Source organism: Hemiscyllium ocellatum, chromosome 6, assembly GCF_020745735.1.
Source record: "Hemiscyllium ocellatum isolate sHemOce1 chromosome 6, sHemOce1.pat.X.cur, whole genome shotgun sequence".
NCBI lineage: Eukaryota > Metazoa > Chordata > Chondrichthyes > Orectolobiformes > Hemiscylliidae > Hemiscyllium > Hemiscyllium ocellatum.
In genome coordinates this window covers 85855450-85881404 of record NC_083406.1, presented here as the reverse complement: position 1 = coordinate 85881404, position 25955 = coordinate 85855450, and the positions used below count along the sequence as shown (strand labels likewise).

Here is a 25955-nt window from a genome sequence, read left to right as displayed (position 1 = left end):
CCACCTCCATCGCCCCTCCCCCAAGTCCCTCCTCCCTACCTTTTATCTTAGCCTGCTTGGCTACTCTCTCTCATTCCTGATGAAGGGCTTATGCTCGAAACGTCGAATTCCCTATTCCTGAGATGCTGCCTAACCTGCTGTGCTTTAACCAGCAACACATTTTCAGCTTTTGCAATCATGTGCTGGCCTCTCCTGTTATTCAAAATGGGATGTTTGTGAAACCACCTCCTCCTCCACCAAATACTAGATATGGCAGAACTGTAGCGCTAAAATCTGATCCATTTGTTATGGGAATACTTAGATCTGTTTATCACTTGCTGCTTATGCTGTTTGGCAAGACGTTGTCCTTTTTTGTAGCTTCAGCAACTTGTAGCAAGCTAAGCCTAATGCTGTTCCTGACATACCATTCTTCATTGAACCAAGGTTGACACCTCGTTTGTTAGCAATGGTAAACTGGTGCATATGCAGGTCCATGGTGTTGTGAAGCTGTGTTGGAGTAACATTTGGCTACTGATAGTCCACAGCATTTTTTAGTTGCCCAATCTGGAACTGGTAGATCTAGTCAAAGTCTACCCATTTAGCACAGTGGCAGTGCTATACAACATAATGGAGGGTATTCTCAATGTGAAATCAGGGCTTTGTCTCTACAAGAACCATATCACCTATCACAGGCCCACTCCAGTTGTTGTTCTTTAGGACTCAACTAGCTCAGTTTGTATTGGTGCTGCGTTATTCAAGTCCCACTCAGAGAATGGAGTGGTGCACTGCCATCCTCATTGTTTCCTTCAAGTGGTGGTTAATATGGAGGAGTACTGATTAATCAGCAAACGGGGGTTAGTATGTATTAGTAAGGTTTCCTTGCCCACATTTGACCTGATGCAAAGAGATGCCATGGCATCCAGGGTCAGTTTTGAGGACTCCTCCAGCATTACCACTGAAACTTCACCTCTGCTGGGGAACAGGACATACATAGGGATAGTAATGGTCTGAAACATTGCATGCAAGGTGTGATTCCATGAATTAGAATTAGAACAGGGGTACGTGAGTACAGCAAAAAGTTGCCATTTCTAGTGCCATCTTAGGTACAATACCTAGATACAAAATCTTAGTAAGAAAGTAAGAAAATAGAAAAAAAAGTTAAAAAGTCAGCATTGCAGTCCTTATAAAGCTAGGTACAAAATTTGATGTATATATTAGAAAAATAAATAAATACAGATAAAAGTTCGGCTTTGCAATATTTCTAAAGCAGGGACTCTGCTCTGGGCTTCAACTTGAAGCTGGGAGTTCATTGAGTCCATCCCACTGGGCTTCCTTGAGACTGAGTGTGCCCGGGTCTGCTGACACTGCCGCCTGGAGTCCCTGCTCTGGGCATACCACAGTCACAGTATAGCTTTGTCAGGCTGTGTATTGACTAGTCTGAGATAGCTCTCCAATTTTGGCACTAGTCCCCAGATGTTAGCAAGAAGGAGTTGGTACATCATTTCTGGTGCCATGGTGGATGCCAGGTGGTTGTTTCGTTTCATTCCTTTTTGCCTTCATAACAGTTGATGCTACTGAATGTCTTGTTATGCCATTTGAGGAGGCAGTTAAGAATTAATCACATTGCTGTAGGTCTGAAGTCAAGTGTAGATCATCATTAATTCTTTTAATTCCATATTTTTACTGAAAAGTACATGACTCTGGATCATCAGCTCAGTGAAATTTTCACTAGACCTTTGCCTCCTGTAATGCATCATGTTCATTCTTTTTGTGAAGTGTTTGTTTCTCAATGGAATTTATTTCTGTTGAGGATTGTGTAATGGAATTTTTATACAATGCATTGGTTTGGCATCCTTCTATCAGCAAAAAATGGTGCAAATGCAGCCTCAGGACATCAGGCGGGGAGGTGGGAGATTAGATGAGACCATGCTGCTGAAGAAGCCACTTAAGAGAGGCAATAAACCTTGAAACTAAAGCTGATCAATGGTCCGTTGACATTACCACTCTGCCACCATGTCTTCGTGAGAGACACTTTGTTATCTCTGTTAGTCAGTTGGTCAAAGCTGGTTGTTGCATTCCAATGCATGTAGTGAGTTTCTCTTTAAACTCATTTAAGGGATATGTAGGTGTAGCATTTATTGCCCATCCCTTACTTCCCTTGAGAAAGAGTAAACTGCCTTCTTAAACCGCTGCAGTCCATCTCATGGAGAAAGATCCACAATGCCTTTGGGGAGGAAGTTTAAGGTACATGTTTTATTCCATTATTAATCTCAAAACTGTCAGATGAAGCTCTTCATCTGAATAGGGGATTCATGCATTTAATTATGGAAGGAGCATAATACTCAACAAAGCTTGGATACACAGTTGACATTCTTTAGACAAGAATGCTTTAGCTTTACACAGTTGACAATCTTATTAAATAAAACGTTGTTTGCTGCTTTTTGCAGTTTTCTCATTGAATTATTTTGAAGTAAAACCATTGCTGTTACTTAAGTGAACTAAAAGTAAGCCAAACAGAAAGTAAAAATGAATGAAGAAATGAGAGTAATCAAATAAGTAAGCAATGAAAACAAAAACATGCTGGATATACTCAGCAGCTCAGATTATCCCTGTAGATACAATAGCAGAATTTAATGTTGCAAATCTGAGATCTTTTATCAGAATGCATACACTTGAAAAATGAACTCTTTCCCCTCCAAATATACTGTCAGATCAGATGAGTATTACCAGCATCTGTTTTTGTAAATTTCAGATTTCCAGCATCTGTTATACTTGGCTTTTTACAAAGAGATAAATAAAAATGCTGTGTTAAGTGGTTGTTAAGCTTGAGTTTATTTAAACTGTTGGCGTAAAAGATTTGTTTTGCTAATTCAGACCATAATTATTCACCCAACTTGTTTCCTTCAAAAAAAAGGCTTCCAAAGAAACTTGGTGATTCACTGAATTATATGCTAGAAGGCTGGTCACTGCAGAACACTCCCAGTCCAGTCTACTCAGCATTGGCCTGGAGCAAGCTTAGCATGCACACACCACCTCCCCAGCAACGAATTTGTATTCCTCTCCAGATGCTCTAATTCAAACAGTCATTTCTGACTCTTTCTTTTTTTTAGGTCATTTTGATTAATTTTCACCTTATTTTCTTCACTATGAAAATTAAATTGTGGGAAGGAATGAAAAGTATTGGATTGTGAAATATTTGTCATGCGAGAAAAAGATTATTTGGTGAGTTGATTTTATTTATCATTTGTCATTTTGCAGACATTTTGCTTTCTCCAAGGATTCTTTGGAATTTGATGATCCAACATTGTTAGACAACATCCTTAGTGAGCATGTAAGTCTTTCAACTAAATGGTCTTATGTTTTCAGGTATAATTATAATTTATTTGTTTAGAAACTAAATATGATAAAGACTTGAGATTGCAGACTCCTTATTATAATTCTAAGAAATTATTTCAAACTGCATTAATGTGATTGGATTAATAAATAATTCATTGTCCTAAAAGGGCAGAGACACCAGCTAAGTTTCTGAGCGGAGCAGCATAATTTTCATTTTGAATTTCTGGTGTTTGACATGTATTGCATTCTGTGCAGATGAAAATAAGAATTTTGTCTTGTTATAACCAAGACGGGAGATAACACTGTCTTTTTCAATTTCCAATACTCCCATATGTTAGAAAACAAATATGAGCACTCACTAGGTAAAAGAAAGCAAAAATGGATTCTTTCTGCAGAGATTCACTTCAGGGGAGAAATACCCATTTTGGCCAGTAATTCATAGCTCTTGAAGGCCAAAAGCAAAAAGGTTTGAAATGTTCAGTTGACTGGCAGTCTGATGTTTTAGCCCACAAAGATGAACATCACTCAATGCATGTATTTATCACTTAGGTCCTAAGCAGACGCAGTCTGTCAGGAAATATCGAAAAATCCTTCTGAGGCTTTTCATTTGAGACCAAACGGACTTCGGCTCCAGGCACCACACTGCATCCATCCTTAGGGTACTTTTCCAATAACGGGAGAATTGTGCTAAGAAGCTTTCATTCAGTAAACTTTTGCCCCCCCATATCCAAAAAGGTTCCAAGCCTGCAAACAGAACAGCTCTGAACTCAATCATAAAAGCAGTCATGTATTTTCCCTGAAGTGAGTTAAAAATCACACAACACCGGGTTATAGTCCAACAGCTTTATTTGGCAGCTCCAGCTTTCAGTGCGCTGCTCCTTCATCAGGCGGTTGTGGAGTATAAGACCGTAAGACACAGAATTTATAGCAAAAGTTTACAGTGCGATATAACTGAAATTATATATTGAAAAAGACCTGGATTGTTTGTTAAGTCTCTCATCTTTTAGAATGACCATGTTGGTTTCAGTTCTTTCATAAGTAAATCACAAAACTTTTTTAAAAGTTACATTCTCAAGTGAACATTAGCAGTTGGTGTCACGTTGGCCCAGATAATACATTTAAGGTGTGAGCTGCCCTGTGTGAGACTGTCTGTGCCGCAATGGTCAGACTGATTCTAATCTAAAAAATGTATTTACAGAACCTTACATGGATTCATACAGGTTTTGAGCAAAGTAAAATGTACTTGTGAGAAACAGAACACACTCACAAATCAATCAGTCTGAGACAGAGCCTTGGAAACAAGAACAATTTATTATAGCCTTGCAAGAACCGGACGCTTCTTCAATCAAGCAGAAATGCACGCGAAAACGGAGCATATTAGCATTCTTATTTAGTTTACAAGTTGCAGAAGCACGCCTCCCTTTTCCCATCGTATCATAAGCCGATTACCTCACTTGTTAGTTATTTTCTTATCTGGCCATCCTGCTGTCCTTGCCTGCATTCTTTGTTCCTTGTTTGTTACAGATTGTTCTTTTATCCAGTTTCTCTTATCATACTATAAGCTTTATTGTCAAATGCACCTTGCTGCTTCTTTTTGTGGTCAGCTACAACCCTTCATAGTTATTTCCGAGCTTAAAACTATTTTCTTTCAAAGACCCTCTATATTCATTAAAGTCTTAGCCTTAAGTATGCTCCATGCTACGAGAATTCTGTGACCATTTATATAATATTCCCCTTCCCTTCCGCTCACTACACACCCTCCCCCACCTGCAAAAACAACATTTCTAATCTCCCACATCATTCTGCAAGTACAAATTTCAGTTAAATCGCATTGTAAACTTATTGCTATAAATTTTGCGTCTTATGATGTTATACTCCACAATCACCTGATGAAGGAGCAGTGCTCCGAAAGCTAGTGTTTCCAAATAGACCTGTTTTGTGATTTTTAACTTTGTACATCCCAGTCCAACACTAGCATCTCCAAGTCATCCCCGAACGGAGTTCAAGAAAACAAGTCAAAGTGAAATCATGTAGTTAGCAAGAAAGTGTTGTTTGAACAAGTTCCATTATCTTTGCATTGAAATTTTTAAGAATATCCAACTCCTTCTATGACCCTTTAAATTCAAGTGTACATAAAATTTGAATATGAAGCTTTGATAATACTTTCGAAAAATCGCTATCATTCTGTGGGTGTTTTTATATGTAGTGTACATTTTTTTTTTGTCTTTCAAGTTGATGTTTCCACTACTTTGTGTTTTTCCTATATTTGTAAATCCTTTTATTTGTGTTGCCTTTAATGACATGCACCATTCCTTTCTGCACTTAGACTCCAGCTTGATTGTTCCCAAATTAACCACTAGATGGTGTACAAGAATAATCTGATGCAGGGGAGCCAGTGTTGGATGGAGGCAGACAAAGTTAAAAATCACACAGCATCAGGTTATAGTCCAACAGGTTTACTGTATTTGGAAGCACTAGCATTTGGAGCGCTGCTCATTCACCAGGTAGCTGTGGAGCAGGACCAAAAGACACAGAAGTGATGGCAAAAGATTACAGTGTTGTGCAACTGAAATGATGTGTTGAACAAAACTAGGTTGTTGTCAAGTCTTTAATCTTTTAGAATGGGTTGCAGGTTTCAATTCATTAATACATAAATCCCAGAACTTCTTTTAAGTCACATTATCGAGATAGCTTAGGGTTTATAAAAACAAGGTGACATCTCAGCTCAGACAATGCATTAAAACTGTTAGAATCTGTCTGTATTCCAATCTTGAGTCAGACTGCTTCTATTTCCAAAGTGGAATTTCTAAAATATTACATGGATTGACTGGCTGCAGATTGTGCGCCTTTTGAGCAAAATAGAATGTATCTACAAATTTAATTCTGCAAATGCAAATTCACCCCATAGACATATATGTGTGTCTGCACGCATGAGAGCGAGAGTGTGTGTTTGTTTGTGTGTATCCTTGGTAAAGTGTGTGTGTGAGTGTAATGGAATATAAGACTGTGAGATTGTGTGTGCATGGGTGAGAGTGTGGGGGGTATATGTTTGTGTGTATGAGAGAGTGTGTGTGTATGAGAGAGTCTGAATGAATGTGTTTGTGTAGTGCAGTCACCTCTGGTGTGACATGAACCCAAGGTCCCAGTTGAGGCCATTCTCATGGGTGCTGAACCTAGCTATCAGCCTCTGCTTGGCTGCGCTGCATTGTTGCGAATCCTGAAGTCCGCCTTGGAGGATGATCAACTGAAGATCCAAGGCAGAATGTCCTAGACCGCTGAAGTGTTCCCCGGCTAAGGCAGACTTCGGGATACGCAACAATGCAGAGTGGCCGAGCAGACACTGATAACCAAGTTCAGCACCCATGAGAATGGCCTCAGCCAGGACCTTGGGTTCATGTCACACGACAGGTGACCCCACTATCCTATGCACTATCTCTTTCATACATACACACGCACTTACATACTCTCACACTCATGCACACCCTCTGTCATACACACACATACACCCTCCACACTGCACCCATGCACACAATCCTCACAGGCTTATACTCCATCATACTCTCTTACACACTTTACTAAATATATGTACACAAACACACACTCTCTGATATGCGCTTGCACTCACACTCACATGCAGACACTCAAGCTCGCTCTCTCTTAAACACGCACGCATGCACAGACATACAAGTCTATGGGGTGAATTTGTATATGCAGAATTATATTTTGCAGATACATTCTATTTTGCTCAAAAGATGCACAATCTGCAGGCAGTCAACCATGCAATAGTTTATAAATTCCACTTTGGAAATAGAATCAGTCTGATTCAAGATGGGGATACAAACTCTAAACTCACACCTTTAATTCATTGTCTGAGCTGAGATGCCTTTTGTTATAAAACCTTAAGTTTTCTTGAGAAGGTGGCTGAAACAAAGACTGGGATGTACATATTAATGAACTGAAGCCTGCAACCCATTCTCAAAGATGAAAGACTTAACAACAGTCTAGGTTTGTTCAATATATCATTTCAGTTGCATGGTACTGTAATTTTTTGCTATAAACTGTGTGTCTTATGGACCTGCTCCACAGTTAGCTGATGAAGGAGCAGCGCTCCAAAAGCTAGTGCTTCCAAATAAACCTGTTGGACTATAATCTGGTGTTGTGTGATTTTTAGCTAAGAATAATTTAAAATAAAATGCACCTTCGGTATTACATGGAGATGTATAGGTTTGCTTGCTCAATTCAATGGATGCTGCAGGAACAAACTGTCCTTCCCTGACACAACATATTGGTCTTAATGAGCACACTGTGCTCCGTTGTGTGGTCAACCAGAAGTTAGAATGTTTTCACTGTGCTATAAAATTATTAACATCCTGACTTAAAGCAACTGTAGTTGCATTGCATGAAATTGGAAGACTGTGCTGCAGTGGGATAGTAGGGCCTATATTCAATAAAAACCTGCCTTTAATCATTGCAAAGTTTACATAGGCTTTTCAAATGAATATTTTGTTCAGTACAGTAAATAATGCCTTACAGTCACAGTCAGTTCGAGACCCATAGAGCTGTACAGTATGGAAACAGACCATTTGATCCAACTCATTCATGTTGTCCAGGTATCCTAAATTAATCTAGTCCCATTTGCCAATATTTTTGGTCCATATTCTTCTAACCCTTTCATATTCGTATACCTATCCAGATGTCTTTTAAATGTTGCAATAGTAACGAGCCTCCGTCACTTCCTCTGGCAGTTTATTCAATATAGACACCACCCTCTGCGTAAAAAAAAGTTACCCTTTAGTTCCCTTTTAAATCTTCCCCTACTAACCTTAAACCTTGTATAAGAATTATTACTCAAGCTCTCTTTTACATTGCTTTTTATACTTCACGGTCAGCTTGCTTTTAATTCAAGTTTGATGTGCTTATGTAATGAACATACCTCGCGTAAACATTTTCCTTTATCACTGAAAAATGTCTGTGCTAAATTTCCTGATTGAGCCTTGCTAGCTATCCAGTGGCTACAGTGGAATATATTATGCTTCATAGTAACATTACAGTTGTTCAACATCTGCACTATCTTGGGACTGGCTGAAAATATCACAAAGAAACATGCCAAAGGTGTAAATAACATTGACTATAAATAATATTCTATCACTGTGATGTGAAACATAAATTTAAAGATGAATGAGATACAAGGAAGTTGTTAAATCAATCGGGTTTAATTTACCACTTGGCTAGAGAATTCAAACAGAGACTACAGATTCTGCACTACGATGCGGTTGATTGTAGAAATCCAAGCTGGTAATGTCATACTCTCTTGTGCCATAATTATGTGTACATGAAGTTAAAGCTTTTTTCCCCTCAGATCTTGTTTGAGTTTGCAAGATTTAACAGAATAGCTCGAAGTGTGTTTCTGCGAGAAGTAACTGATTCAGTTTTGTATTTCCACACATTTATTAAAACCTACTGCAGTTGAAGCTGTGTTTTACAAAAGTCAGCCATAAGTTGTTATTGTTGAAATGCTACTACTTTCTCCTTGTCATTTCTGTCACAATAAATGCAAAATTAGGAAAGTAATGCTGGTGTTCATTTGCACTTATAGGATATGCTTTACTTTTCTATACATCCTGCAAATGTTGATTTAATCAACTATGTTATATTTGCTGAACAACATATAGTAGTGACTTTCCTACATCTAAGAAATAGTTTTTTTTTCAGAGCTTTAGTAGAAATTAGATTGTAAGGTTGAGAGACTGAGCAACAAAACAAGCAAATGTGCATTTGGCAAAGTGGGGTTTGAAGTGGAAAAGTTAGTGACTGAAGAAGGAAAAGTAATAATTTTACAATGTGGAAGCCAGATTATTTAGTTACACTGTTCAAGGTTGCCGGATATGGATTACAAATTTGCAGATTCGAAAAGAGTTTAACTCTTTTGGTCTCAAGGACCTCTCATGACCATATGTTGCAGAGCAAGGGGCATCAGATTGTCACAACTGACAGTTCCTTACGAAATTCAGATTAGTTTTGATGATCAAAATGAGACTGTCAAAGGATAACTGACAGAAGCGGGTTCCAAAGTAAAATAGTTACCAGAAGGGGCTAATCAATGAAGAAATGTGGCTATTATAATTAGAACAGGGAAGGCCACTGAAAAACATAATTTAATGTACAGGATGAGGCTGTTAGGGCCATGGCGCTAATGCCTATGAAGTACAAGAATGAATGTGTAAATGCAGTAGTGTTACCTTGGTGACTACAAATCATTTAGAAGGCCAGCAACCCGCTGAAAGCTGCCAAACAGCAAGAGTTTAAAAATTGGCTGTACGCAGATTTCAGGTAGGGGACAGGCCAACCTATCACACAGATGAGAATGCATAGAAAAGGTATGTTGTGGTTCTGTTCGCTGAGCTGGGAATTTGTGTTGCAGACATTTCGTCCCCTGTTGAGGTGACATCCTCAGTGCTTGGGAAGCGCTTCTGTGATGTTTCCTCCGGCACTTATAGTGATTTGTATCTGTCACTTCCGGTTGTCAGTTCCAGCTGTCCGCTGCAGTGGCCGGTATATTGGGTCCAGGTTGATGTGCTTATTGATTGAATCTGTGGATGAGTGCCATGCCTCGAGGAATTCCCTGGCTGTTCTCTGTTTGGCTTGTCCTATAATAATAGTGTTGTCCCAGTCAAACTCATGTTGCTTGTCATCAGTGTGTGGCTACTAAGGATAGCTGGTCATGTCGTTTCGTGGCTAGTTGGTGTTCGTGGATGCGGATCGTTAGCTGTCTTCCTGTTTGTCCTATGTAGTGTTTTGTGCAGTCCTTGCATGGTATTTTGTACACTATATTGGTTTTGCTCATGCTGGGTATCGGGTCCTTCGTTCTGGTGAGGTGTTGCCTGAGAGTGGCTGTTGGTTTGTGTACTGTTATGTGTCCTAGTGGTCGTAGTAGTCTGGCTGACAGTTCAGAAATGTTTTTGATGTATGGTAGTGTGGCTAGTCCTTTGGGTTGTAGCATGTCCTTTTTCCGTTGTCTTTCCCTTAGGCATCTGTTGATGAAATTGCGGGGGTATCTGTTTTTGGCGAATACATTGTATAGGTGTTCTTCCTCTTTTTGCAGTTCTGGTGTGCTGCAGTGTGTTGTGGCCCTTTTGAACAGTGTCTTGATGTAACTTCTTTTGTGTGTGTTGAGGTGGTTGCTTTCCTAGTTTAGGACTTGGTCTGTGTGTGTTGCTTTCCTGTATACCTTTGCGGTGAAATCTCCGTTCGGTGTTCTCTGTACCATCACATCTAGGAATGGGAGTTGGTTGTCCTTTTCTTCCTCTCTAGTGAATCGGATTCCTGTGAGTGTGGCGTTGATGATCCGGTGTGTGTTCTCTATTTCTGTATTTTTAATGATTACAAAGGTATCATCTACATATCGGACCCAGAGTTTGGGTTGAATTTGCAGTATGACTGTTTGTTCTAACCTTTTCATTACCACTTCTGCTATGAGTCCAGAGGTGGGTAAGCCCATGGGTGTGCTGTTGATTTGTTTATATCTTTGGTTGTTGAATGTGAAGTGTGTTGTGAGGCACAGGTCCAGTAGTTTGAGTATGCAGTCTTTGTTGATAGGTTCCCCGTCTTGTTGTCCATTCTGTATGTCCAACAGGTTGGCTATTGTTTCTCTGGCTAGGGTTTTGTCAATAGAGGTGAACAGTGCCGTTACATCGAATGAGACCATAGTTTCTTCCTTGTCTATGTGTATATTCCTAATGATGTTGAATAATTCTTGTGTTGACTGTATAGAATATCTGGATCTGCTGATCAGGTGTTTCAGTTTCTGCTGTAGCTCTTTAGCCAGTTTGTGTGATGGTGTCCCTGGTAGTGATACTATGGGTCTGAGTGGGATGTCTGGTTTGTGCACTTTAGGTAGTCCATAGAATCTGGGGGTGTTGTTGCTTTCAGGTTTCATTCTCTGTAGGTCAAACCTGGTTATCTGTCCGTTTTTTTGTAGGTTCCTCAGTGTGTTGTTTATCCTATTGGTGAGCTATGGGGTGGGGTCAAACTCCCACTTTACGTAGGTGTTGGTATCTGCAAGTAGTTGTTGTACTTTTTGGATGTACTCTGCTTTGTCCAGTATGACTGTCATTCTGCCTTTGTCTGCTGGTAGTATGATTATGTTCTTATCGTTTCTTAGTGCTTTTAGTTCTTCCGTCTCCTTGGTGTTGAGGTTATGTGTTTGTCTTTTCCTTGTTATCAGGGGTACAATACTTTGTCTCACTGTTTGTTGTGTCTCTTCTGTCAGTCCATTGTTTCTGAGTGTGCATTCTAGTGCTGCTAGGAAGTCTGCTGTCTTGGCGTCCCTGTGGTTGTAGTTGAGTCCCTTGGCCAGTATTGTTCTGTCCGTGTCTGTGATCTGTCTGTGGGAGAGGTTTCTAACCCAGGTGTGTTGTGGTGTCCTCTCTGTTGTGTGTTAGCAACACACCCCAACACATAAAAGAAGTTGCATCAAGACATTGTTTAAAAGGGCCACAACACACTGCAGGGCACCAGAACTGCAAAAAGAGGAAGAAGAACATCTCTACAATGTATTCGCCAAAAACGGATACCCCTGCAATTTCATCAACAGATGCCTAAGGGAAAGACAACAGAATGAGCACATTCTACAACCCAAAGGACTAGCCACACTACCATACATCAAAAACATTTCTGAACTGTCAACCAGACTACTAGGACTCCCAACAGTACACAAACCAACAGCCACTCTCAGACAACACCTCACCAGAACGAAGGACCCGATACCCAGCATGAGCAAAACCAATATAGTGTACAAAATACCATGCAAGGACTGCACAAAACACTACATAGGACAAACAGGAAGACAGCTAACGATCCGCATCCATGAACACCAACTAGCCACGAAACGACATGACCAGCTATCCTTAGTAGCCACACACTAAGATGACAAGCAACATGAGTTCGACTGGGACAACACTACTATTGTAGGACAAGCCAAACAGAGAACAACCAGGGAATTCCTCGAGGCATGGCACTCATCCACAGATTCAATCAATAAGCACATCGACCTGGACCCAATATACCGGCCACTGCAGCAGACAGCTGGAACTGACAACGGGAAGCAGCAGATACAAATCACCATAAATGCCGGAGAAAGGTCACAGAAGCGCTTCACAGGAGGCATGCCAAGCACTAAGGACGTCACCTAGACAGGGGACGAAACATCTGCAACACAAATTCCCAGCTCAGCGAACAGAACCACAACAACGCTTCTCAACTGGGATATTGAGTCTTCTGTTCTGGTCAAAACAAACTATTGTACTCGTTACCAATACAGGGGTTCTCCCAGGCACTTTGCTGCAATCACAAGATTTATACAATTCTAAACAGGGCTCTAGGTTGTGTGATAGAACAAATGTGCAGGTTAGGTGAATTGGCCATGCTAAATTGCCTGTAGTGTTAGGTGAAGGTGCAAATATAGGGGAATGGGTCTGGATGGGTTGCTCTTCGGAGGGTCTGTGTGGTGACTTGTTGGGCCGAAGGGCCTGTTTCCACACTGTAAGTAATCTAATCTAACCTAATCTAAAAACGAGCACCCGATCTACAAATCTTCTCACAAACTTTGAATAGAAAAGGTATCTCCTGATTGGTCTTAAAAGGCTAAAGCAAGCTTTTGGCACAAGGCTTTCAAGAAAATTTGGGAACAAGATAGAAGAGTAGCTTCACATATGGCAGAAAAAAACAGTAATGAAGTTTTTCTTGGCTTGGTTATTAAGGAGTATTTGGCAACATGGGTCAGTTGCTAACTAATGCTTTATTTCTGCAGGGAGGTCAACTCAAAAGGAAGTGTTTCTTCCGTCTTAACTCTGAGGTTAAATTAATACATTTATGGCCTAAGTGATGCATCTAGAACTTGGTTCTTCTCAGTAAGTTCTGTCTTAACTCGGGAAGGTGTAAAAGGTCTCTTCAAGATCAATGTTGTTGTCTATGTTTGGAACCACAAGAGATGGGTGAGATACTAAACAAGTATTTTGCGTCATTTGGAAGGACATGGAAGTTGGGGAAATTAATTGTGATATCTTGAAAAGAATTTATATTACAGAAGAGGAGGTACTGGAGGCTTTAAAATGCATAAAGGTCGATAAATCCCTAGGACTGACCAGGTGTTTCCTAGAATTTTGTGGAAAGCTACGGAATTGATTGCGGGTCTCTTGCTGAGATACTTGTATCATTGACAGCCATGGGTGAGATGGTGGAAGACTGGACATTGACTAATGTGCCTTTATTTAAGAAAGGCTGTAAGGAAAAGGCAGAGAACTATAGACCAGTGAACCTTACATCAGTGGTGGGTAAGTTGTTGGAGGGGATTCTGACGGACAGGACTTACGTGCATTTAGAAAGAAAAGGACTGATTAGTGATGGTCAGCATTGCTTTGTGCCTGGGAAATCATGTCTCACTAACTTGATTGAGTTTTTTTGAAGAGGTGACAAAGAAGATGGATGAAGTGGTACATGTTGCCTCTATGGACTTCAACAAAGTGTTTGCCTAGCTTCTGCATGATAGACTGCTTAGTAAGGTTAGAGCACATAGGATCTAGGGGGAGCTAACCAATTGGACACAAAATTGTCTTGAAGGTAAGAGATGGTAAGTGGTGGTAGACAGTTGCTTTTCAGACTGGAGGCCTGTGACCAGTGTGCTAAAAGGATTGGTGCTAGCTCCACTGCCTTTTGTCTTTTGTATAAATGATTTGAATGTGAATATAGGAGGCATGGTTAAGAATATGACAGGATCTTGATCAGATGGGCCAGTGTATAGAGGAGTGGCAGAATGAGTTTAATTTCAGAGAAATGTGAGGTGTTGCATTTTGTTAAGGCAAACCAAGACTGAACTTATACACTAGGGCTCTGGGGAGTGTTGCCAAAGGAGTGGATGTGCATTTTTCCTTGAAAGTGGAGTTGCAGGTAGACAGGGTAGTGAAGAAGGCATTTTGCTCGTTTGCCTTCATTTGTCTGATCATTGAGTATAGGAGTTGGGCCATCTTGTTGCAGCTGTATAGGATATTGGTAAGGCCACTTCTAGAATATGCATTCTAGAAAACTGTGGCTTAGTGGTTAGCATTGCTGCCTCACAGTGCCAGGCACCCAGGTTCGATTCCACTCTCAGGCCACTGTCTGTGTGGGGTTAGCACATCCTCCCCATGTCTGCTTGGGTTTGCTCTGGTTTCTTCCCACAGCTCAAAGATGAGAAGGTTCGGAGAATTGGCCATGATGAAATTGCCTGGAGTTTACAGGCAAGGTGGGCTAGCCATGGGAAATACATGATGGGGTGGTGGGGAGATGGCAGTTTTGAATGGGATGTTCTTTGGAGGGTTGGTGCGGACCAGATGGGCCAAGTAGCCTCTTTGCCCACTGTAGGGATTCTGTGTTTCTAATACTACAGACAATTCTACACTCCCTCTTATTGGAAGAATGCTGTTATATTTGGGAGGGTACAGAAAAGATTTACAAGGATATTGCCAGGACTGGAGGACCTGAGTTATGGGGAGAGGATGAATAGTTGGGGCTTTTTCCCCTGGAGCTTTGGATGTTGAGGTGTGACCTTATAGAGGTTTATAAAATCATGAGGGGCATGGATGGGGTGAATTGCCAAGACCTTTTTTTGATGGTGGGGTGGGGGGAGGATTGTGAAGCAAAATTTGAGGGAACAGGTTTAAGGTGAGAGGGGAAAGATTTTTCACGCATACGGTGGTGCGTGTACAGCACAAACTGCTAGCGGACGTGGTGGATGTGGGTACAAGTACAACATCTCCAGATTACAAGGCAACTGGAGAATGAATGGACAGGAACAGTTTTCAGGGATATGCGCCAAATGCTGGCAAATGGGACTAGGTCAGATTGTGATGTTTGATCGGCGCAGAAAAGTTGGACCAAAAGCTACAGCAAGACAAACTTTCACCCTGCTTTCTGGTGCTATCTGTTAGGGATTCAAATCCAGAGAAATTACAATCCAATCGTGATTCTGATTATGTACATTGGATGCATAACTAATTGGTGTGTTGGAATTCTGTCATAAGAATTGGAGTAAAATTGTAACTAGAAAAGTAAATGCCTGGAGTCTGTCTAACCTGTCTTTAAGTTCTGATGTCTACCAAGATTCACTCTTTATTGAATTGTTCTACATCACTTGATTTTATTCGCCAGAATGCAGTTTGCAAAAATAGTAGGGATTAAACAAAATACACCAACAAAACATTCTTCAAAGCACAACTGAAATTGGGTTTTTCAAGCTACTTCAATCCTTGCTAGATAAATTAATTTGCTAGTCTTTTGAAAATGAAACCTGTTTTGGATTTCCAGCAAAAAAATTTGAGCAGGAAGACCTAACATTCAATTCAAACTTGACAGTGTTAGCCCATGGTTTTGACAAAAGAGTTTGGCTATTTTGATTAACTTCACCTGTTCAGTTTATATCAGCTTTCTTGCTCTTGTTTGCTTCAACTTTTCAGTTGATTTAACTGCTCCATTAGAATAGTTCTGTACCTGTTGTGTATGACTTCCATTTTTCTAAATTGTGTGCTGCAATCAGTTTCTTCGATAGCTTGCTACCTTCAAGCTTCAGTCAGTAATTTTAAGATACCTATCCTTTTTTTTTAATGTTAGCATCTGCTAATGCTTTTTCTGAACTGAACTATGAACACCGGTTTACAGAATTGTATGTATACAAGATGGAAGTCTATCAAAGCTCTCCTGAAGTGAAGTGAATGGATTTAAGATCAAATTTTCTATTGATCAGGATTAATAGTTGAAATGAATTTGTTGAAGTGACCAAGTTGTCTCAGATGGGAGAATTGATATTGTAAATCTTGAATAAACCACAGTATAGAAAATGCAGAGCAGACAGAATTGTTGAAATTCTTGTTTCTGTTGCGCAGATGATCTGTTGCTTGACAAGTTCAAACCGTGTGAGTTTGTATATTTGTTCATCAAATTTAATGTTGTTGCAGAACATTTTCTGTTTTGAGTTCAAGGCACCAGTATAACTGTAGTCAGGATTCAATTTGCCCCTAAGAGAAAGGGAGTACAGCAATATAAATGGACCATCTCACACTTCAACCTAATACTGACATTCAGTAAAATCATGGCAGTGCTGTGACCTAATTCCAGATGCCTGCCTTTGCCCTCACAGTTTTTTGGATCCAAATTAATTGTGCAGTCAATTTTAAAATCAATTCGTCTTTTAAATGATTCAGGGAATGTGGGTTTCACTACCTGGGCGAGCATTTATTGTCTATTTCTACTTGCCCTTGCAAAGATGTTTTGCACTGCCTGTAATCCACTTCGTGTAGATACACCCACGCTGACGTTAGGGAGAGAATTCCAGGTTTTTGACTTGAGAGGCAATAAAGGAACAGCGTTATATTTTAATGTCAGAATTAATCCAACATGAATTTTAATTGCTAATTTCATTCTAGAATGGTCTAAATCTATTGTTTTACACTACACCACTTAATCTGAATTTCACAGCTACTGGAAATAGTTTCTCTTTTTCTAAACTATCTTCTTAATATCTTGAAACTTCCAACACCACTTCCCTTAGTTTTCTAAACACCAGGGGGAACAGTCCAAGTTTGTTTAATTTCTCCTTATAACTTTTGGAATTCAGTTGTCATTCACACCATCCAATGAAAATATTTGCTTCCTAAGATATGATGCTGAGAACTGGTCACACTTTGTGTGGTCTAACCAAGGCTTTTTATATCCAAACCAAGACATATGCCCCTCATACAGGTATTCTAATTCATAAAATAAAATGGACGACATTCCATTAGCCTTTTTTGATTATTTTCTGTACTAATTCATCACCTTATACTGATCTGTATATTTGGGCTGTCACGTTTTTCCAAGATTTCACTATTTAAAAGATGCTGTATAATCTTTAGGTTAAAATAGATGACCACATTGTGTGTGTTGACATTCACTTGCTATGGTTTTGGCCATTAATTTATCTATCTTTATAATTTTATGCAGCTTACAATACCTTCAATCTGTTGCTGGCAAATTTGCATCTATGTGCTTTCTATCCAATCATTTAATTAATTTATGAATATTGTGAATAACTGATGCAGCAATACAGATCTTTGCCTGACACACTAGCATGAAATTTCCCAACTTCAGTACCTACCTGATGAGTTAAAATCTGTTCCCACTAGCCACAACCTGTCTGTTGTCCTGATTCTGTCTCCTTCCATTCACTCTATTTTCTAATCGATTTCAGAGCTTCAATGTTAGCAAACATTTAGCATATAATCAGTGACATTCCCCTTGTCCACTACTTTCGTCACCTCTTCAAAAAAAAGTAATTAAAAGGCTTGATGTTTCAGAGGATGCAGTCCGTTGCAGTACTGGGGTTTGATATTGTAAGCTACTTTGCAAATAGGCTGGGAGTGTCCATGAATCTCTGATACTAAACATTTACCTCGAGTTAAGTTCAGCACTGACTGATTGGGACCGAAGGGTCTGCTTCTGTGCCCTATGACTTTATGACCAGTTTGGGCTGAAGGGCCTGTTTCCATGTTGTATTACTCCATGACTCTATGGCTGTGAGAGTACAGTTGCATCTGCCTGTGCTACCAAAGAAAGAGGAACTATAGTGTAAGTTCATGAAGACCCCTCATTGCACTATAACTGCATTATGTTGTACAGTAAACGTGTGTTGTGGATTCTCTAAACTGTATGAAATTTGAATGTGTACGTAATCAAGTAAATAAGTTTGAGAATATAAGACAATTACAAAGGAGCATAGTTACTGAGTTAGCAATATACATTGATTATATATGCTTTATTTCAGCCAACATCTGGTGAGATCCGGGAGTTTCTCATTATGATGGCAATTTGCCACACAGTTGTCCCTGAGAGAGATGGAAATGACATTTATTACCAGGCTTCATCACCAGGTGAGGTACTGGGATATGATGGAGAGAAGCTACAAATAATAATTGTAGAATCAAAATCAATGCACAATATCTACAATTGTCAAAAGTAACTCCAATAGTTTTGGTGTACTTCAGTGCAATTTAAAGACAAAGAGAAAATCAAAGTTCTTCAATAAGAATAATTTTTACAACATTATTTCAAAGTTACATTGTGTACATTGTTTGCTTCAGTTGTGTTCCGTGTATCTCTTGCATAATAACATGACGTTTCTCTAACGTCTTAACTTGAGAGGATGGATTCCAATTATGCATAGGTTCCCAATTAAGGAGATAAATTCTCTTTGTTCTGTTCCTTTTGTTACTGTGATAATTTGGTGAAGGGGAGATTCGGGCCAGTGTTCCATGGTTGTCCAAAAGCATGGATGTCATTGGATAAGCTCATTATGGGGTTGTGTGCAGGTTTGTTGTTTTATTTGGGTAATAGTAACATTAATCTTCTTGATTATTTTCTGTCCTTTCCATTACTACTTAGCTGGAAGCTCTTCCTCTAGTTTATATTCCAGAACCACAACATTAGTTGTATATAATGCTGATTGAGCAGCAGAGATTGCTGACAAAAGAATTTTTAATCCGTCAGATGCAGGAACGTTATCTTTGTGTACCCTTTGCACATTTAATATATTTAAACTAAAATGTTTTTGATATTTATAGTCATTTGTACCGAATGATCTTGAATCACTCCAATTGTATTCATGGTGGCAACAGATCCTCTGAGATATTCAGTCTTAAATGAAATATTTGTCTATCCAAATGTTATTTCCACATACTTGGGCAGCTGGCAGTCAGTCATTTGACAGTTAGATTTGCTCAATTCACAAAACTGATGATCGTGAGTATTGACATTATAGAACACAGTTTCTCAGATAAATATTGTATTACAAATCAAAGCAGATGGGTGTAATTCATTAATTCCTTAATAGGAGTGCTGATGTTAGTAATTTATTTTCTCTTCACAAACAATATGCTGGGATATAAATTGGGCATGTTTCTTCAGAAAAAAGGAACATTAAGGTATTTTTGTCCTTGTCTCTCATGTTTCTAGCATACCAGTGATACTGTCATTTTGAACCACAGATTAATGCAAAAATGGAGATCGAGGAACCCTGTTTTCTCGATTATCTGGTTTGTCATTCACATTAACCTCATGAATTAATGCAATGTAAATGCAATTAATTGTTTAACATACCTTCATTATAGAAAATGACCTTGCGTGCTTTGGAGGAAAAATTGATTTAGAGCAACTGTTTTGATTTAGGAGAGAGGGCAGAAACTATGGAAAATGAAATAAACAGAGTGCTGGAGAAACTCAACATGTCTGGCAGCATCTACTCAAAGAAAGAGTGAACATTTTGAGCCTTTATGAGGGATCACTGGACTCAAAATGTCAACTCTCAACAGATGCTGCCGGATGTGCCATGCTTCTCCAGTATCCTTTGATTTTGTTTCATATTCCAGGCCTCTTACTGAGATATTTGTATCATCGATAGTCACAGGTGAGGTGCCGGATGACTGGAGGTTGGCTAACGTGGTGCCAGTATTTAAGAAAGGTGGTAAGGAAAAGCCAGGGAACTATCAAGCAGTGAGCCTGACGTTGGTAGTGGGCAAGTTGTTGGACGGAATCCTGAGGGACAGAACGTACATGTGTTTGGAAAGGCAAGGACTGATTAGGAATAGTTAACATGGCTCTTTGCATGGGAAATCATGTCTCACAAACTTGACTGAGTTTTTTGGAGGAGCAGCAAAGAGAATTGATGAGGGCAGATCGGTAGATGTGATCTAAGTGGACTTCAGTAAGGCGTTTGACTGGTTCCCCATGGGAAACTGGTTAGCAAGGTTAGATCTCATGGAATGCAGGGAAAACTAGCCATTTTGGATACAGAACTGGCTCAAAGGTAGAAGACAGAGTGGTGGTGGAGGGTTGTTTTTCAGACTGGAGGCCTGTGACCAGTGGAGTGCCACAAGGATCGGTGCTAGGTCCACTACTTTTCATCATTTATATAAACGATTTGGATGTGAGCGTAAGAGGTATAATCTGTAAGTTTGCCGATGACACCAAAATTGGAGGTGTAGTGGACAGCAAAGAAGGTTACCTCAGAGTACAGCAGATCAGGATCAGATGGACCAATGGGCTGAGAAGTGGCAGACAGAGTTTAATTTAGATAAATATGGGTGCTGCATTTTGGGAAAGCAAATCTTTGCAGGACTTATATATTTAATGGTAAGGTCCTAGGGAGTTTTGCTGAACAAAGAGACCTTGGAGTGCAGGTTCATAGCTCCTTGAAAGTGGAGTCACAGGCAGATAGGATAGTGAAGAAGGCATTTGGGATGCTTGCCTTTGTGGGTCAGAGTATTGAGTACAGGAGTTGGGAAATCATGTTGCGGCTGTACAGGACATTAGTTAGGCCACTGTTGGAATATTGCGTGCAGTTCTGGTCTCCTTCCTATTGGAAGAGTTCAGAAAAGATTTATAAGCATGTTGCCAGGGTTGGAGGATTTGAGCTACAGGGAAAGGTTGAATAGGCTGTTTTCCCTGGAGTGTCGGAGGCTGAGGGGTGACCTTATAGAGGTTTATAAAATCATGAGGGGCATGGTTAGGATAAATAGACAAAGTCTTTTTCCCTGGGATCAGGGAGTCTGGATCTAGAGGGCATTGGTTTAGGATGAGAGGGGAAAGATATAAAAGAGACCAAAGAGGCAACTTTTTCACGCTGAGGGTGGTACGCGTATGGATTGAGCTGTCATGAGAAGTGGTGAAGACTGGTACAATTGCAACATTCAAAAGGCATCTGGATGGGTATATGAATATAAAGGTTATGGAGTGGCCAGTTGCTGGCAGGTGGGACTAGATTGGGTTGGGATATCTGGTCGGCATGGGCAAGTTGGACAGAAGAGTGTGTTTCTGTGCTGTACGTCTCTAAACCTCTATGATTCCATTTCCAGTATCCTCATTTATTTATGTTTTTTTTGGATGATGCAACATTTTGAACCAATCAAGAGTTGGTAGAAACTGACGGCCAATAAGGAGCACATTGGAGAAATCTTGTTTTATGAGTTGCACAGTGTAGTGAGTAAATGATATCTGCATTGTGGTATGTTGTGGCTGAGTTGAGCAAGTTATCAACCAGTTTGGGCAGAGTGAGGTCCATGAACAACAATGAAGTATGTTAACAGATATTTTGGTGCTTGGTGGTCTTTAATAATAATTACTTCCCAAAGCCTCAGGAAAAAAAATGGCCCAATAGTGATGAACTGTGCTGCAGGAACCTTTGCACCTGTCTGAAAGGGCAGAAGACAGGACCTCTGGTGAAAGACTACAACATCTTACCTTCTGTTCTGGTGGTCAGCATTGCTACAGTAAGCTAATTAAAGTCTGGATAAGGTGAAGGTGAAGTCAAGGAAATGCAGTCAATATTGTACAAGCACACAAAGACAGAGCAAAGTTCCTTAGCCACTTTTCTGTTACTGATTATAGTCATGATGTGGAGGAGCCAATGGTGGACTGAAGTAGGCAAAGTTAAAAATCTCACAACACAAGGTTATAGTCCACCAAGTTTATTTGGAAGCACTAGCTTTCAAAGCACTGCTCCTTCCTCAGGTAGCTGTGGAGCAGGATCATAAGGCACAGAATTTATAGCAAAAGATTACTGTGTTATGCAACTGAAATGATATATTGAGCAACCCTAGATTGCTGTTAAGTCTTTCATCTTTTAGAATGGGTTGGAGGTTTTGCTTTATTAATATATAAATCTCAGAAATTCTTTGAAGTCACATTCTCGAGGTTTTATAAAAAAAAGTGACAGCTCAGCCAATGCAGGAAAGGTGTGAGGTTAGAGTCTGTCTGTATTCCAATATAGAGTCAGACTGGTTCTATTTCCAAAGTAGGAATTTATAAAATATTACATGGATTGACTGCCTACAGATTGTGCACTTTTGAATATATGAATGTATCTGCAAATATAATTCTGCAAATGCAAATTCACCCCATAAACTTATATGCATGGACAGGTGCATGAGAGAGGGAGTGTGTGTGTGTGCATGTAAGTGTGCGTAAGAGAGTGTGTGTGCATGCTAGGTAAAGTGTGTGTGATGGAGTATAAGCCTGTAGGGAGGGGGGGGGGGGTGAAAGTGTGTATGTGTGTGACAGAGGGTCTGCGTGAGTGTGTGTGTAAGAGGGAGTGTATAGGGTAGTAGGGTCACCTGTGGCATGACATGAATGCAAAGTCCTGGTTGAGGCCATCCTCATAAGTTCCAAACTTGGCTATCAGCCTCTGCTCAGTCACTCTACATTGTTGCTGAGCAGAGGCTGATGGCCAAGTTCAGAACCCAAGAGGATGGATTCAACTGGGTCCTTGGGTTCATGTCATACTACAGGTGACGCCACGACACTATACACTCTCTCACATGCATGTACTCATGCAGATCCTCTCGCATACATGTTCTCTCTCATATACCCACACACCTACATCCCCAAACTCACCCACGCACATGCCCTCTCACAAGCTTATACCCCATCACTTGCACACTTAACCAAGCATGTATGCACGCAAACACACACATGTGCACTCACGTGCACACGCTCATACTCTCACTCTCTGATATGCATGCACACACACACATATCTATGGGGTGAATTTGCATTTGCAAAATTGTATTTGCAGATACATTTTATTTTGCTCAAAAAGCACACAATCTGCAGGAAGTCAATCCATGTAATATTTTATAAATTCCTACTTTGGAAATAGAACTAGTCTGACTCAAGGTTGGGATACAGACAGACTCTAACCTTATACCTTTAATGCATTGCCTGAGCTGAGATGTCACCTTTTTTTTTATAAAACCATAACTTTAAGAATGTGACTGAAAAGAATTTCTGATATTTACATATTAATGAATTGAAACCTCCAACCCATTCGAAAAGAAGAAAGACTTAACAGCAGTCTAGGTTTGTTCAATACATCATTTCAGTTGTATAACACTGTAATCTTTTGCTTTAACTTCTGTGTTTTATGGTACTGCTCCACAGCCACCTGATGAAGGAACAGCGCTCTGAAAGCTAGTGCTCCCAAATAAACTGACTAATCATCGTGGTAGTCTTACCTGCTTCTTTGCACGGCTGCTGACAGATATGTTTTTATACAGATGAAAACTCATTGGTTAAAGCTGCAAAGCAGTTTGGATTCATCTTCACTGGAAGAACACCTGATTCTGTCATTATAGAAGCTGTAAGTAAGCATATTAATTGTTTTCTGTGAAGTTTGGATGGCAGTCAGCATTTGGAGGTTAATGTTGCAGTTGCGTTGAACATTTTGGGGTGGGATGGACATTTCCTGTCCTACATCATATGTTTCCTAATTAATTATTGGGGTACGTAATTTCCAGGATTGAAATACTTGTGTATTTTCAAGATTTTCTGTTTGTTGAAGAACTGAGAAACTATATTTTCTAATGTTCTGAAATTATATATGTGAAGTGCTATAGGTTTTGCTGTGTGTTTTGTGTGTGTCTGAGAACTGCAATAGAGCCAAGAACTAGCAATATATATCTGAGAAGTTAAAATTGCAAGCTAGACAGAAATAATTTACTTTTATTTCTCCGTTGGTAGATGGGAGAAGAGCAGACCTATGAGCTGCTTAATGTCCTGGAATTTTCCAGGTAAGTCATTTAATACCTCACAACTGCAGTTACATTGAAGTACATGGGCCAAGAATTGCAATTACATCATACCTGATAATGGTATCACATGTGCCAAAAACCTTCACACAATTAATTACTCTTGGGTGCAATAATGGATTGTATAGAAGGAAACAAAACTGCAACTTGGATCAATTAAGAAGAGATTTGTTGAGATTTGAATTAAATTCTTAATTAAGAAACTAGAAAATGTGACTCTGTAGCAGATGCACTTGTTTTGTTGTAACTTTTAAATGATCAGTTTTTTAAAAATTATTAACATTTTTCAATTGTACAGCAAGCCTTGTTTTATGAAATCTGAGCCTCAATCTTCCAATAGGAAGATAAGTTCTGCAGATGTTTACTGGTATTGCATCTTGTTGTAAGAGAAAGTGAGAACCACAGATGCTGGAGATCAGAGCTGAAAATGTGTTGCTGGAAAAGCGCAGCAGGTCAGGCAGCATCCGAGGAGCAGGAGAGTCGACGTTTCGGTCATGAGCCCTTCTTCAGGAATGAGGAAAGTGTGTCCAGCAGGCTAAGATAAAAGGTAGGGAGGAGGGACTTGGGGGAGGGGCATTGGAAATGTGATAGGTGGAAGGAGGTTAAGGTGAGGGTGATGGGCCGGAGTGGGGGTGGGGCCGAGAGGTCAGGAAGAAGATTGCAGGTTAGGAAGGTGGTGCTGAGTTCGAGGGATTTGACTGAGACAAAATGGGGGGAGGGGAAATGAGGAAACTAGAGAAATCTAGGTTCATCCCTTGTGGTTGGAGGGTTCCTAGGCGGAAGATGAGGCGCTCTTCCTCCAGACGACAGCTCATCTTCCACCTAGGAACCCTCCAACCACAAGGGATGAACCTAGATTTCTCCAGTTTCCTCATTTCCCCCCCCCCCCCCCCCCCCACCTTGTCTCAGTCAAATCCCTCGAACTCAGCACCAACTTCCTAACCTGCAATCTTCTTCCTGACCTCTCCGCGCCCCCCCCACCCACCTCCGGCCTATCACCCTCACCTTGACCTCCTTCCACCTATCGCATTTCCAACGCCCCTCCCCCAAGTCCTCCTACCTTCATTTTATCTTAGCCTGCTGGACACACTTTCGTCATTCCTGAAGAAGGGCTCATGCCCGAAACGTCGACTCTCCTGCTCCTTGGATGCTGCCTGACCTGCTGCGCTTTTCCAGCAACACATTTTCAGCTTACATCTTGTTATACCTTGCAACAGATAGTAGTTGACACTGCAAAAATTGCCAGGAAGTTAAAATTTCCTTTTGGCAATTATCTGGCATATAGAACCCTCTGAAAAACTCCCCAATTCTGAGTTAAAGTTGGAGACTTGAGAGTTTCTACTTATATTAATATTTAACCCAGAGACGTTAGAGGAATTAAAGTCCACTCATTGGTAGTTATGAATTTCTTAACTCATCACTGACTCTCTTGCACCTAAACACCTGTCCCCACTGACTTGGCATCTGACTCCCTCTCCACCTGCTGCAATGACTCTCCTGTCCGTCCAACAACTGACCCCATCCCTGATACCCATCACTCTGACTTGCTCCCATCTGACACAATTTGCCCATCACCCCCATGACCCCATTCAACTTATCCCAACTCTGCCCCAAGTGGCAGCTGTACCCTCTTCTCATCTGCCCCTCCACCAACCTGCCACTATACTCTTGCCTAACTCTGTCAGTACACAAACCTGACTGCCCCGGCTGACCCATTGTCCACAAACCTGACTGCCCCGGCCGACCCATTGTCTCAGCCTGCTCCTGCCCCACCGAACTCATCTCTGCATACCTCGACACTGTCCTGTCCCCCTTAGTCCAAGAACTCCCCACCTACATTCGGGATACCACCCACGCCCTCCACCTCCTCCATGATTTTCGCTTCCCCGGTCCCCAGCGCCTTATCTTCACTATGGACATCCAGTCCCTGTACACCTCCATCCCCCATCACGAAGGACTCAAAGCCCTCCGCTTCTTCCTTTCCCGCCGTACCAA

At 40.5% G+C, this 25955-nt stretch overlaps 1 protein-coding gene across 4 annotated transcripts in view; it reads left to right on the top strand.

Moving 5' to 3' along the window:
• atp8a2 (ATPase phospholipid transporting 8A2) overlaps positions 1-25955 on the top strand; it is a 564661-nt gene that overhangs the window by 232061 nt on the left and 306645 nt on the right. For all 4 annotated transcript variants that reach the window (XM_060826104.1, XM_060826105.1, XM_060826106.1 and 1 more), the window contains 4 exons: positions 3238-3310; positions 18146-18251; positions 23430-23512; positions 23893-23942. In XM_060826104.1, coding sequence (XP_060682087.1) covers positions 3238-3310; positions 18146-18251; positions 23430-23512; positions 23893-23942 — 312 coding nt within the window. The remainder of the gene's footprint in view (positions 1-3237; positions 3311-18145; positions 18252-23429; positions 23513-23892; positions 23943-25955) is intronic.